Here is a 12,794-nt window from a genome sequence, read left to right on the forward strand (position 1 = left end):
TATTTAATGCATGACATTTTACATTTCATATATACATTGGTATTTTGGTTGTTGTATTTTAATTTGGAGTCATTTTATTATGTTTAGAGTTTATGACTATTTATTGGTCCTGGGGTGTGTTTTTAAGCCCAAGCCATATGTACACTAGGCAAGTATTCTTCCACTGGCTTGTATTTCCAACTCCCAGGTTGAATTTATTTTTAATGATTATTTATTTTTATTACATGTAAGCATGCATGTCTGCATGTGGGTGTGTGCATGAGAGTGAAGGTACCCTGGGAGGTCAGAGGCATCAGATCCCCTGGGGCTGGAATTATATATGGTTATGAGCTTCCTGATGTAGATTCAGGGAGCCGAACCTGGGTCTTCCTGAAAGAGCAGGAAATGTTCTTAACTGAGGAGCTATCTCTCCAGTAACAGTTTCTTTACTTCTTTCTGTTTTTTGAGAAGAGGTTGAAACAGGATCTCGTACAGCCTGCACTAACCTCAATCACGCTGTGTAGCCAAGGCTGTCCTTTAACTCCTAACCCTGCTGTGCCTCCTGAGTGCTGCGGTGTACCCCGCTGGCATGTCTCTGTGCAAATTGTCTTATTGAATTACACAGAAAAAGAAAACAACAGTGTCCATTTGTTTACTTAATGCCAAGAGCTTTCCATGCAGCAGGTAGGGGACTGCTGTGTTCAGAAAATTGAAACTTTAATGACTGATAATGTAATTCTTGGCTTCTTGACCTGCTCATCTTTGGACAATGACTTTGCGTTTTACTTGAGAAAATTATTTCCTTAAACACCCCTCAGAGCTTGCCCTGCTGTGTCACTTCTCTCCTACCCACCCCAGAAGAAAGACTAGTCCAGCAGCGAGAACTCGGACTCTGGAGCTGCGGTTCCAGAGTCCTCTCTCAGGGCTGCTTGTGTGTGTCAGTAGTGCAGTCTTGTAGGCGGCTTTAGAAATAATACCTGTTAAAAAATTGGTGAGGTCTTCAAAAGTTGGAAGAAGCATTTATTCTGGGAGGTGACACTGGATAGCTGTGTTTCTCTGGTTCCACTAGGGCTCGTTGCCATGCTGTCAAGAGAACGGTCTTGGTGGGGGAGGGGCCTCTCAGGCTTTTGCGATAGTCTCCAGCTTAAAGCCACCTCTTCCCATGGAAAACAGGTGATACTGTGTTCCATTTCAGTTAAGTGAGACAATCCCCAAGTGGGAAAGGATTTAGACATTTATAGGCAGTGATGCCTCGGCTTCTTTGAAATATTTCAATCAGATACACTTCTCTTAACAATGAAATTCCAAATATTTGGAGTGATTCTCAGCTTTAGGACATTTAGAAACCAAGTTAGATGTATTTTTGTTTTTGTGTTTTGATTTTCGAGACAGGGTTTCTCTGTGTGGTAGCCTTGGCTATCCTGGAAATCACTCTGTAGACCAGGTTGGCCTCGAACTCACAGAAATCCACTTGCCTCTGCCTCCTGAGTGCTGGGATTAAAGGCGTGCGCCCCCATCACCCAGCTAGTTGATTTTTAAAATGTTGGTTCTGAGCTTTACTTTTACTTGTTTTTCAATTTAGATTGTGTGTGTTGGCTACGATTGGTCTCAAACTGTTGATTTTCCTGCCTCAACTTGCAGAATTCTAGGATTAGGGGCATACACATGTGACTTTGCTCTTTTTAGAAACAAGCAATTTAGTGGGCTTTTATTTAAGATTTATTAAAAAGTTTTTTTGATATTGTGTTAATTTTATGTCTATGAGTGTCTATACACCACATACATGCAGTATCCATAGTGGCCAGAAGAGGGCGGTGGATCCCCTGGCTCTAAAGTTACAGATGATTATGCGCCTCCTTGTGGGTGCTGGACATCTAACACAGATCCTCTGGAAGAGCAGCCAGTGCTGTTAACCAATGAACATCTCTCCAGCATCTCGCTATGTAGGTCTGACAGGCTTGGAACTGGCTATATAGACCATGCTGGCTTTGAACTCAAGAGAAATCTGCCAACTTCTGTCTCCTCGGTGCTACTAAGCTCCTTGGCCTAAAATTCATATTTTGATTAGTTTTAAGACTTTTTCCAAAGGCAGGTAGCTGTTTAATTAGCACTGCAATGGAATCCCCTGGAACTGTGCCTTTGTGAGCAGTTGCAGCCTTTCTATAGTAAGTCAGTGTTTACTTATGTTTTAAAGTTGGATAGTCTTCTCTGCTTTTGAGTTTGACTGGGAAGTGCTGTTTTGGGTTCATTGTTAAATTATTCCAGATAGTCACACTGGACTCATTTTATAGACTGGGCTGGCCTCAAACTCATAGAGATCCGCCTGCCTCCGCCTCCCAGAGTGTTGGGATTGCAGGAGTGGACCACTGTGTCCGGCCCTACACTAGTCTGTCTTTATGTCTTTATTTTCATTGCATAATATTGATTGTGTTTTTTAATTTAAAAGTTTTACTTTGTGTATGAATGTTTTGCCTGCATGCATTTATGTACATCTCGAGTGTGCCTGGTACCCAGGGAGGCAGGAGACGGAGTCTGGATGCTATGGGTGGATGGAGCCTCCATGTGGGTGCTGTGAGCCAGACGTGGGTCCTCTGCAGTTGCAGTTGCAGTGAGTGCTCTTTGTCTCTGAGACATATCTCTAGTTTGAAAAGTTATTATTAATATATTGTTGGATTTCTACCTGAGAGGAATTAGCATTGCAAAGTTCATGATGCAGCACTGTGGCCTGCCACGAAGGCTTTGTAGTTGCTCTTTTGTTCTTACTGGCTTATTGCATGGATTTCCAGTGAGCTGCCTCACGTTTGAGAATTACCGAATTAGTTTTCTGTTGCTCCTTTTTTCTTTTTGTTCATGACTTTATGAACATATTTATGACATTTGTAGCATGATTGTCAGTGCTTGCTGATTTTATCTTATGTGTGTGCTCTAGGCAAAGACAAGAAAGGAAGCTGCGGTCTCTCCCGTGTGGACAGCACGACCTGCCTTTTCCCTGTTGAGGAAAAGGCAGTTGAATATTACTTTGCTTCTGATGCAAGGTGAGATTACTTCATTGACTTAAGAGAATTTTAAGGAAAACTTCCCCAACCCATGAAGCCGTTTTGTAAAAACCTATGTGCTGTATCACTTAGTCTACCACCAAGTGACGCCTCACTCAGAACTCTCTTAGTTAAAAAAGTAGTGGCCACCTTGCTAGACATGGGGCAGTAAAAGAATGGTTTTTCTTAGAGATCTATTCCAATGCATTTATTTTGGATGTTTTTGTTCTGTTTTGTTTTTAGGAGGTGTACCCAGATGTTACAGGGAGGAGACACTGCTTTTCTACCAGTTAGAGTCGCTGAGATATTGCAGTTCGGGTCTCATGCAGGCCTTTAGCTCTTACAGTTAGAGTTAACTTACAGCATAATTCCTCTACAAAGGAAGACTGGAATTCTAAAAGAAAGCATAGTGGAATATTTTGAGGCATTGGTACTGTAGGAGTAAAGCAGAACCACCAATTGTCTGCAGATTCTTGATTCATTCACTGTGATTGAAAATAAAAGGAAATAAGAATGAGAAAATGATACCACTTAGTACTTGAGGGAATGCGTTATCTGAGTGTCTTTGCTGCATTAAGTGGTTTGCTACAGAGAACTGATACTCATGACTAAACTAGAAGTTGCATTAGCATATCAACTTTTGATTCATTCTTACATGCTTATTGAGGAAAGCCATACATATGCTAGCTTCAGGAGAATGGTAAGATGAAGAGACTACTTGGTCTGCCATAGTGGAGGAGACAACATTTTAAGGCAAATGTGTGGAGTTCCTACTGTGACAAGAGCTACGCAGTGCCTATAACAGGGTCACTTAACCCCTTGTGAGGAGATCTTTTTAAGGGAGGGAAGCTCCAAGTTAGCTAAGAGGAGATCAGGAGCTAATTAGGCGAAGGGTTGGGGAGGAACATTGGCTCTGCAGGCGGCACACCTGTGAGTTTGGGAACGCATTAAACAGCGTGACTAGAGTGAGATGGGCATGCAAGGCAACTTGAAGTTTTCCTGAGAGCCAGAAGGAGGCATAAAAGTGATTTGTTGGGTGAAGAAAATTTTTGGAATAGCATCACCTTTTGCTGTTGACTTGGGCAGAAAAGGAGAACAGGTGGCAATAAGAGAAAGTAGAAGGTAGGTCGGGGACACTGCAGAAGCCAGACAGAGAGCTGGCAGCAGCTTGTACTCGTCAGTGTCAATGACATGGAAGAAAGCTTTTAGAAACATTTAGGGGTTAAGATGATAGGCTTTGCTGAGAGCTGGAATGAGGTGGAATTAGCCAGGCCTTCCGGTTTTGTCTAATTCGTGTTTTAGGTTACTGTGCCGAGCTCCACTTTATTTTTTGCTCATAATGACCACAATCCTTAATATGGCCCTGTAAGAAGTGAAGGCCTTGCCAGTTCACATGAGGTGTAGGATGAGTTAGTGCTGGAGCGTGGTGCATATGTTAGTGTCCCTGGTGACAGCAATCCTTGCTTACTGATAACACCTCTCTCCCCGACCATTTTGTAGTGCTGTGATAGAGCATACCAATCGTGTCATCTTTCTTGAAGATGATGATGTTGCAGCAGTGGTGGATGGCCGTCTCTCTATCCACCGAATTAAACGGACCGCAGGAGACCATCCTGGCCGAGCTGTGCAAACCCTCCAGATGGAACTCCAGCAGATCATGAAGGGTGGGTGTCTTGTGATGCTTGGACCTGGGGTGCATTCTGCTTCCCATACTGCTGATGGAGCTGGTGAAATCATCGTGTGATGAGTGGAGGGTCAATCCAGAAAAGGATGACTCTGGAGAACTTACCTGCTGGTTTTAGAATAGTTCTTGAAACTAACTTATGGCTTGTTTTTAACTTTGTAAGATGGACATAGTACCAAACCTTTATGAAGATGCTCTGTAAGGGCAAATAGCCTCCCGTCTGTTCAGTACCCGTGTGTTCTCTCTGTGCTTCAGCCTTCTCATGTATTAAGAGAGGAAAATAGAATCCATCTCAATAAGGTTGTGTTGAGGATCCAGAAAGCTGATCTAAGAACAGTGTCTGGTATCTGTGTGCCGTACATAGTGTGTACTGCTGTTAACTGCTAGGAGGTTTAGTCTCCTTTCTGCTTGGAATTACACTGTAGAACTATGGTCTGTACAGTTCCGTGAGCCACACGACAGGCCATACTAAGAAGTAAGTACTGATCTTACTTATAAGCAAGGAGTTTTCCTGGTGACATAGTAAAGGAGAGCTTGAAGAATTGAACTTAAATTTGACTCAGAATTTTATTTTCATGCCCCTCTTCTGTGAACTATGAACTTCAGCTATTAAGCATATAAAAGTGACCTTCTTTGTTCATTTCTTATATAGCATAAAGTACTCATCCAGGCTTTTTGGAAGTCAATCTGAATATTCCTTATCACATGACCTTTTGTCTCATCTATCAAAATTATGTTGAAAAGAGATAGACTTAATCGTGTACAGATTTCTTAGCTACTTACTCTTGTTTTAATCATATACTTTCTGTTTTTGTAGGCAACTTTAGTTCATTTATGCAGAAGGAGATCTTTGAGCAACCAGAGTCTGTTGTGAACACAATGAGAGGAAGAGTCAATTTTGATGACTACACTGGTAATGACGCTTGTATTTGTCATTTCAGTCTCTTGTGGGAGCGCCATTAGCAGCCTGAAAATATATTGTCTTTTTTATAGACCTATGGGACAACTGAGATCGCCAGATATCAAAGTGTGGCTGCACCTTAGGGTGGAGTCAGAGTCATCAGATTCAGAGACAGGAAGTGGGTGGTAGCAGGGGCTGGGATGACGGTGGGGAGTCATGGTTTCCTAGTTTGTTTCCCCTGGGGATGATGGAAAAACTCTAGAGTTGTTTAGTAGGGATGGGAGCCCAACAGTGTGATATGTGTAACCCCACCAAGTGGCAGACTTAAAAAATGGTGAAAGGAGTCATGTCCTGGGTTCCTGCTGTGGCTGTCAGGGCCAGTTCTTTGTATGTCTTGGGCACTGTGGATTCTGAAAAAACAAAACAAAACAAAAAACTGTCTTCTTGTTCAGGTTTCATGTGTCAACCAGGCTAGGTTTCTTTCTAGAATTTTCTTTCAGATTTATTTGTTTTGTGTGTGAGAGAGCGTTGCCTGCTTGTATGATTGTGCACCACATTCATGCCTGGTACTCTTGGGGGTTAGAAGAGGACATCAGATCTTCTGGAACTGGAGTCGATCTAGTTGGGAGCCATCATGTGGGTCCTGGGAACAGAACCTAAGCCTTGTGCAAGAACAGCAAGTGCTCTTGACCGCTGAGCCATCTCTCCAGGCCCTAGGTTTCTTTCATAAGTTGTAAAGCATGAGCTTCTGCAGAGGTCTTTCATGTTTGCACTTTACTTCACTTTGAAGGTAGAAATCAAAGTGCAGCACTGGTCTCTACAGCACACATCACAGAAGCTTACAGACATCTATGACCATGGACTCTCGTCTTCAACTCGTGTCAGAGAAGTAGACCATAGCTGGTGTAGTCTCACCGTCAGTATTTTTAATCAGGTGCCATGTATAATCACCAACTTGAATAAAAGTAAAATATGATCCTAGCAATAGAAAATGTTTAGAGTTTAATATTGCGTTTAGGAAACATGGAGGAAAAGGATGTTGCGGGGAAGGAAGGCCTCACACTGTAAGAAGGTGTGGGTGTGCAGGCTGTGAGTGAGAGGAGGTCGGATGAGAACACTCCGCAGGCTAGAAGAGCGTTAGCTGAGGGCATCAGTGGGGACTGGTCAGGAGGCTGTGAGTGCAGTGAGCTATGTGTACCATATGCTCCAGAGCTGGTACTCGAAGACTTGCAGAAGAAAGTGCGTCTAGGAAAGAAGGGAGAGGAGCTGTCCAGAGGAGGTGGGCAGAGGGCGAGGCTCAGGGCAGTGCCTCTGTTATAGATGAGCTTTCAATGACCACTGGGGCAGGGAAGAAATGAAAAAAGAAATGAAAGGCTTCCTAGAGTTCAATGAAAATGAAGGCACAAATGAAAGCAGTGCCAAGAGGAGAAGTCGTAGCACTAAGTGCCTTCATAAAGACATTGGAAACATCTCATACAAGCAACTTAATGGCACACCTGGAAGCCCTAGAACAAAAAGAACCAAACACTCGAGAGGAGTAGATGCAGGAAATAATCAAACTCAGGCCTGAAACCAATAAATTAGAAACAAGGAGAATAATACAAAGAACCAACAAAACCAAGAGCTGGTTCTTTGAGAAAATCAGCAAGATAGACAAACCCTTAGCCAAACTAATTAAAACAGAGAGACAGTATCCAAATCAACAAAATCAGAAATGAAAATGGGAATAAAACAAACACTGAGGAAATCCAAAGAATCTTTAAGTCTTCAAAAACCTATACTCCATAAAATTGGAAAATCTAAAAGAAATGGATGATTTTCTTGATAGATACCACCCACCACAGTTAAATCCAGATCAGGCAAACAATGTAAATAGGCCTAAAACCCCCAAGGAAATAGAAGCATTCACTAAAAGTCTCCCAAATAGAATGAGCATTGCCAAACCCGTTCTATGAGGCCACAGTCACCCTGATGCCTAAACCACACAAAGACTCATGAAAGAGAAATTCAGACCAATTTCCCTGTCGTCCTCCTTTTTTTTTTTTTTTTTTAAATTTAATTTAATTTAATTTATTTTTCCTCTTGTAGCCTTGGCTGTCCTGGACTCACTTTGTAGACCAGGCTGGCCTCGAACTCACAGAGATTTACCTGCCTCTGTCTGCTGGGATTACAGGCGTGCGCCACCGTGTCTGGCTTCCTTCTTGATCTCCAACTGCAATCCTAGCCTCTCTGTTGTTAGACTGTCTGCTCTTTTGGGAGGTATAGGGTAGGGTGTAGCCCCAAATGGCTTGGAATTCACTTTGGAAGACCAAGAAAACCTTAGACGCACAGATATCCAGCTCCGCCTGGAATTAAACTTATGCCCCCCACCATGCTAGTTTGTTTGTTTTTATATTGTTACCTAATTAGCTTTTCTATGACCCCACCCCCAACCTCCAGCCTTTGGTTTTGTTTTATAGCCATACATTTGGTTTTGAATTAATGAGTTTATTAAGTATATGGCAAACCAAAGAAAAAGAGAACACAATACTAAATTGGGCACTCAAACATCTAGTAGAAACTGACGGCGAAGGCCTCTATAACACAGTCAGTTGGGGTTCAGTCAGGGTAGAATGGCTCTCAAGTGAGGAAGGCTTCCAAGTAACAACAGAGATGACATCAAATTGGGTACAGCAGAAACTGACATGGGGTGTTGCGGCGATCAGCTGCCTTTCTCACCATGGCTAAGTTTCTATGGCTAAGTTTTCAGCCTTTCTTCCCCCCCACGGCAGTAACAGCTGTTAGAAGGAGCTTTTCCTTGGAGACAATTTTGTTTGTTTTGTTTGTTTTTGTTTACTCTTGGACTTTTTACTGTTTTCTTCTCTTCCCATCTTCAGATTTTAGAGAATAAACATTCTTGTGTCTGCAGTGGTGTGGAGGGAGGTAACCCCACTTCCAGAGTCGGTGTCTTAGTGAGTTCAACAGTACATAGCAATTTACCAGTGTAACACATGTTACACTTCTTAAACCCTCACGGCCTACTCCAAGGCTTGTGGAAACAGTGTGCTACTGCACTGTGGCTTGATTAACAGCAGGCCCAGGAGGGACCCCGGTAATGGTCACAGGGGACTTGAAAACTGTAAAGCAGTGTGGTTCATGTGCTAAGTCAGCTGGGAAACCAGTAGCACTTCCTGTTGCTTTGTTTTGTTTCTACTTTACTGATGTGAGGGGATCAGGGGGTGTTAGTATATGTGGGCAAGTGTGTTTGTGTGCATGTGGAGGTCAGAGGTCAGAGTTTTTCTCCACCTTCTCAATGCTGGGATTACAGGCACTCCTCATGTGCCGGCTTTTTATGTGAGTATTAGAGATCCGAAGTCAGGCCCTCAAGCTTGCACAGCAGACCTCGCCGCCGAGCCATCACTAGGCTGTTTTGGTAATTTAAAAAAAGGCGCTGATGAGAGAATGTTGGGGTCATCGTCTTTCATCCAGAGAATTTCAGTAGGGGGCTGTAGTAAGTGCGCAGAGAGGAGAGATGTCCAAGCAGTCCAAGTGATGCCAGCATTGGAACTGGAGCAGCTAAGTCAGGGCGATGACAAAGGCCGAGAGAAGAGTGGGTTTGGATACAAACAGGACTGCTGGGTTCCTACGTCAATACCACGTTAAAGAGCCTCGCAGGGAGACCAAAATACATCAGTGTTGCATCAAGGAATGGCAACAGAAAATCCCTATTGGAGTAGTTTGACCAAGAATGAGCTCAAATCTGAATTTTCTGCTTTCCCTTGTGTCTTCTGTGGCTACTGGCCTGTTGGTGGCATGTCTGTTATATATGACTGACCGGTCTGTCTCGATTGCGTCTCTTTTGTGTCTGATCTGTCTGCATGTGCTGTCCCTAACAAAGGACTTTGTTGAACAACACAGAAAACACAGTATGGGAAAGAAATGAGTAATCTTTATACAAATCTTCTGAGTTTTACAAGGGAGGAAGTAACTGGCCCAGAACAGCACTCAAAACGGCAAACAGACTTATATGCACATGTTACTTTCAACATCTATGTGGTGTTTGGTTTAAGGCTGCTTTCAGCCTGTTTGCTGCTTTTGGCAAATGATTACTACAACGCACACGCATTATTCTGGGTCTGAGCCATGGCCTGGAACATAAGGGTAAGGCTATGCTTTTAGCTAATAAAGTTGTAAAGCTGATTGCATGGGACTCCAACACATAGTAAAGCTGGTTACTTTATTCTCTCTAAGGCAGGGTGGATGCATAGTCTTAAATGGTCTCTATGCATATTACTCATTTGGCTGCAGGGTCTGGCAGTAGTTTAGTTCTCTTTGAAGACAAGAAGTATTTTTAGAAAAGTGGATCACCATAGTTTGGAGTTTGTTGTAGGAATAAACATAATGAAGCCCGTTTTCTAGGCAGGTTTATTGAAGTATAATTAGACCTGATAAAAATAATGATTTTGTATGTTTGATTGTATTTACCCATGTTCATGTGTTTAGGTAGGAGGTAGGGGTGTATGTGTGTGTGTACATACAAGTGTGCCTGCATGTGAGTATGTGGAAGCCAGCGGTCAACCTTGGGTGCTGTTTCTCGGGCTTGTTCCACCTTGTTTTTGTTTTTATTTTTTGTTTTAAGGTAGCGTCTCTCTCTGAGACTTGGTAGCCGGGTCCTGAGCCCCAAGGATCCTTCTGTCTGCTCTCCCCAGAGCTAGGATTGTAAGCATGCCCCTCCATGCCCAGCTTTTTAAGTGGGTTCTGGGGGCCACACTCATGCTTATGTGGCAAGCACTTGATGGATTAACCCATCTTCCCAGCCCTGCATCTGTCATTTATTTTCTTAGATTGACTGGTTTGTGTATGTGTGTGGGCACATGTGTAGTACGTAGGTAGAGGCCCGGACAACAGGCGGGCATTGTTTCCTTCCTTCTGTCCTGTGGGTCTTGGGAGTAGAAATCAGGTCGTGAGGCTCGGCAGCAAGTGCCTTTACTGGCTAAGCCATCTCACCTACCCGAACCATCATTTAAAAACAACTTTTAGAAAAGATTTACCTATTTTATGTGTATGGGGTTTTTGCCTGTGTGTAGGCATGTGCACCGTGTGCATGCCTGTGCCAGAAGAAGGTGTTAGGCATTCTAGACCTGGAGTTTACATGGTTGGGAGCTGCATGTGGGAGCTGGCTACTGAGCTTCTGTCCACTGCAAGGGTAGCAAGTCCTCTTGACCACTGAGCCGTCTTTGTTTGATTTTCTTTCTGAGACAGGATCTTGCTATGTTGCCCAGGCTGCTCTTGAGTTATTAGCGTCAGCTGACTCTGTTACCTCAGCTTCCTGATAAGATTTTGGGTTTGACAGACCTTTGTAACAGTCACAATCATGACCTCAGCAGAGTCAAGACAACAGCTCGGTCACTCTGAAAACGTCCTTATGCCCTGTTGGCATCCTCTCTCCCAACCCAGCTTTCAGTGCCAACTGATCTGCTGCCTCTGTCCCTGTAGTTTTTCTTTGAGGTAAATTTTAATCTACAGAGAGGAATGAAAGTGACTAAAAATAGAATTGATGCCTGTTTGTACTCCTTGGTGGTTGAGTGGGGTGAATGCAGATTCGGTGAGGAGCCAGTAAAACCTCGAACTGTTAATTTACATAACTTCAGCAAATAAGTCTTCCAAAAAGGAGTGTGAATTGCTTAAAACAGTATTAAATTTTCAAATTGACAGTGGATACTGATAAAAAGTGATTGCCTGTCTTAGTGCTTCTCTTCTAAGTAATTATATACACAAATTTCTATTGCAGTGAACTTGGGAGGTTTGAAAGATCACATTAAGGAGATCCAGCGGTGTCGGCGGTTGATTCTTATTGCTTGTGGCACAAGTTACCACGCTGGTATGGCAGTAAGTGGCCCCTACACATTTTAGTTATGCTGTGTTGAACTCAGGATATCTGCGGATCAGTTGTGTTTCTGGTAGCATTTCAAGGCTGAAAGTCTGTGAAAGGGACTTACGTTGGCTGTCAGTAAAGAAACGGGGATGTGCTGGCCTCTTAGCTAATTGGATCCAGCTGCAGTTACTTGATAAGGAAGCAGGACACACACTGGCATATACAGGTCTCTGGCTTTCAGATTGATTTCCAAAATTGTTGATAATTTTTTATTTGCTGCAACACTAGTATTTATCTCTTATAATGTAGGAGTCAATTTTTTTTTCCTCCTAGAGTTTCCCTGTGTAACCCTTGGCTGTCCTGGCACTCAACTTTGTAGACCAGGCTGGCCTTGAGCTCACATGCATCATCCTGCCTCTGCCTTCTGAGTGGTGCCATACCAGCTATTTAATGAATGTGTTAAATTGTCTGGCCGTCACCCTTCGCATGTCAGCAAGCTTTACTTTTCTCCAAAGATCGTCTTCCCAAATGCTTCTGCACCTGAAAAAGTGGTATTTTAAGCATGAAGAGAGTAGGCTAAAGATACTAGTGAAGCATTAAGGAAGATGTGGATGAGGTCAGCGCTGTCCATTTGTAACCTAGTCCTCTGCTCAGAACAAAGCATTTGATTACATTCTTCATTCAACACTAACCCTCACTTTGGATACAAAGTATTGCTATGTTAGAATTCGCCGAGTAGTTTATCCTTTCTAAGGCTGAGGATAAAATTAATGAAAACACATAAGAAATGTCTTGTGAGTAGAATATAAAATAATGCTATTTATTCTATTCATCCTAGATTGCATGTTTAATTTTATGATAGAGTCAACTGTGAGTGACAGACATGTGACTTCTTTCAGTGTATCTGTACCCCAACTAGTAACAATTGCCTGTGCTCAAATTGTTCTAAAATTAGCATGCTTTGCAAATTTTAATTACCTTCTGGGTTTTTAGTGCCATGTAATGGAATTTGCAGCATTGATAGTTATTTTTGCAGGTTAGGATGGAAATGCTTAATAATGTGTATTTGTAAAGGATTGCTTCATTAACATATATTATTTGAGATACTTTTGAGTTATGCTATGTTAAAATAAATATTTTGTAGGTTAGGTTTGTTTGAAGATAAATTCCAATGTAATGCATCTGTAATCTAAGGTACAATTGTTTACTTAACATTTGTTTGAAGGAAGACATCTAGTTTGTTAGTGTCAGTAGCTGATTTACAAATAATTATAAATAATTATACCAATAGGAAAGTAATTAAAAGTAGGAACATTTAATTTTCAAATACTTGGCATTCAT

The 12,794-nt window shown here is 42.4% G+C and overlaps 1 protein-coding gene across 2 annotated transcripts in view; it reads left to right on the plus strand.

Annotated features, from left to right (window-relative positions):
* Positions 1-12,794, plus strand: part of Gfpt1 (glutamine--fructose-6-phosphate transaminase 1) — a 49,706-nt gene that overhangs the window by 21,312 nt on the left and 15,600 nt on the right. For both annotated transcript variants that reach the window (XM_051154857.1, XM_051154856.1), the window contains 4 exons: positions 2,909-3,014; positions 4,515-4,678; positions 5,516-5,611; positions 11,370-11,467. In XM_051154857.1, coding sequence (XP_051010814.1) covers positions 2,909-3,014; positions 4,515-4,678; positions 5,516-5,611; positions 11,370-11,467 — 464 coding nt within the window. The remainder of the gene's footprint in view (positions 1-2,908; positions 3,015-4,514; positions 4,679-5,515; positions 5,612-11,369; positions 11,468-12,794) is intronic.

Source organism: Acomys russatus, chromosome 13 (genome assembly GCF_903995435.1).
Source record: "Acomys russatus chromosome 13, mAcoRus1.1, whole genome shotgun sequence".
In the NCBI taxonomy this organism is placed as follows: Eukaryota; Metazoa; Chordata; class Mammalia; order Rodentia; family Muridae; genus Acomys; species Acomys russatus.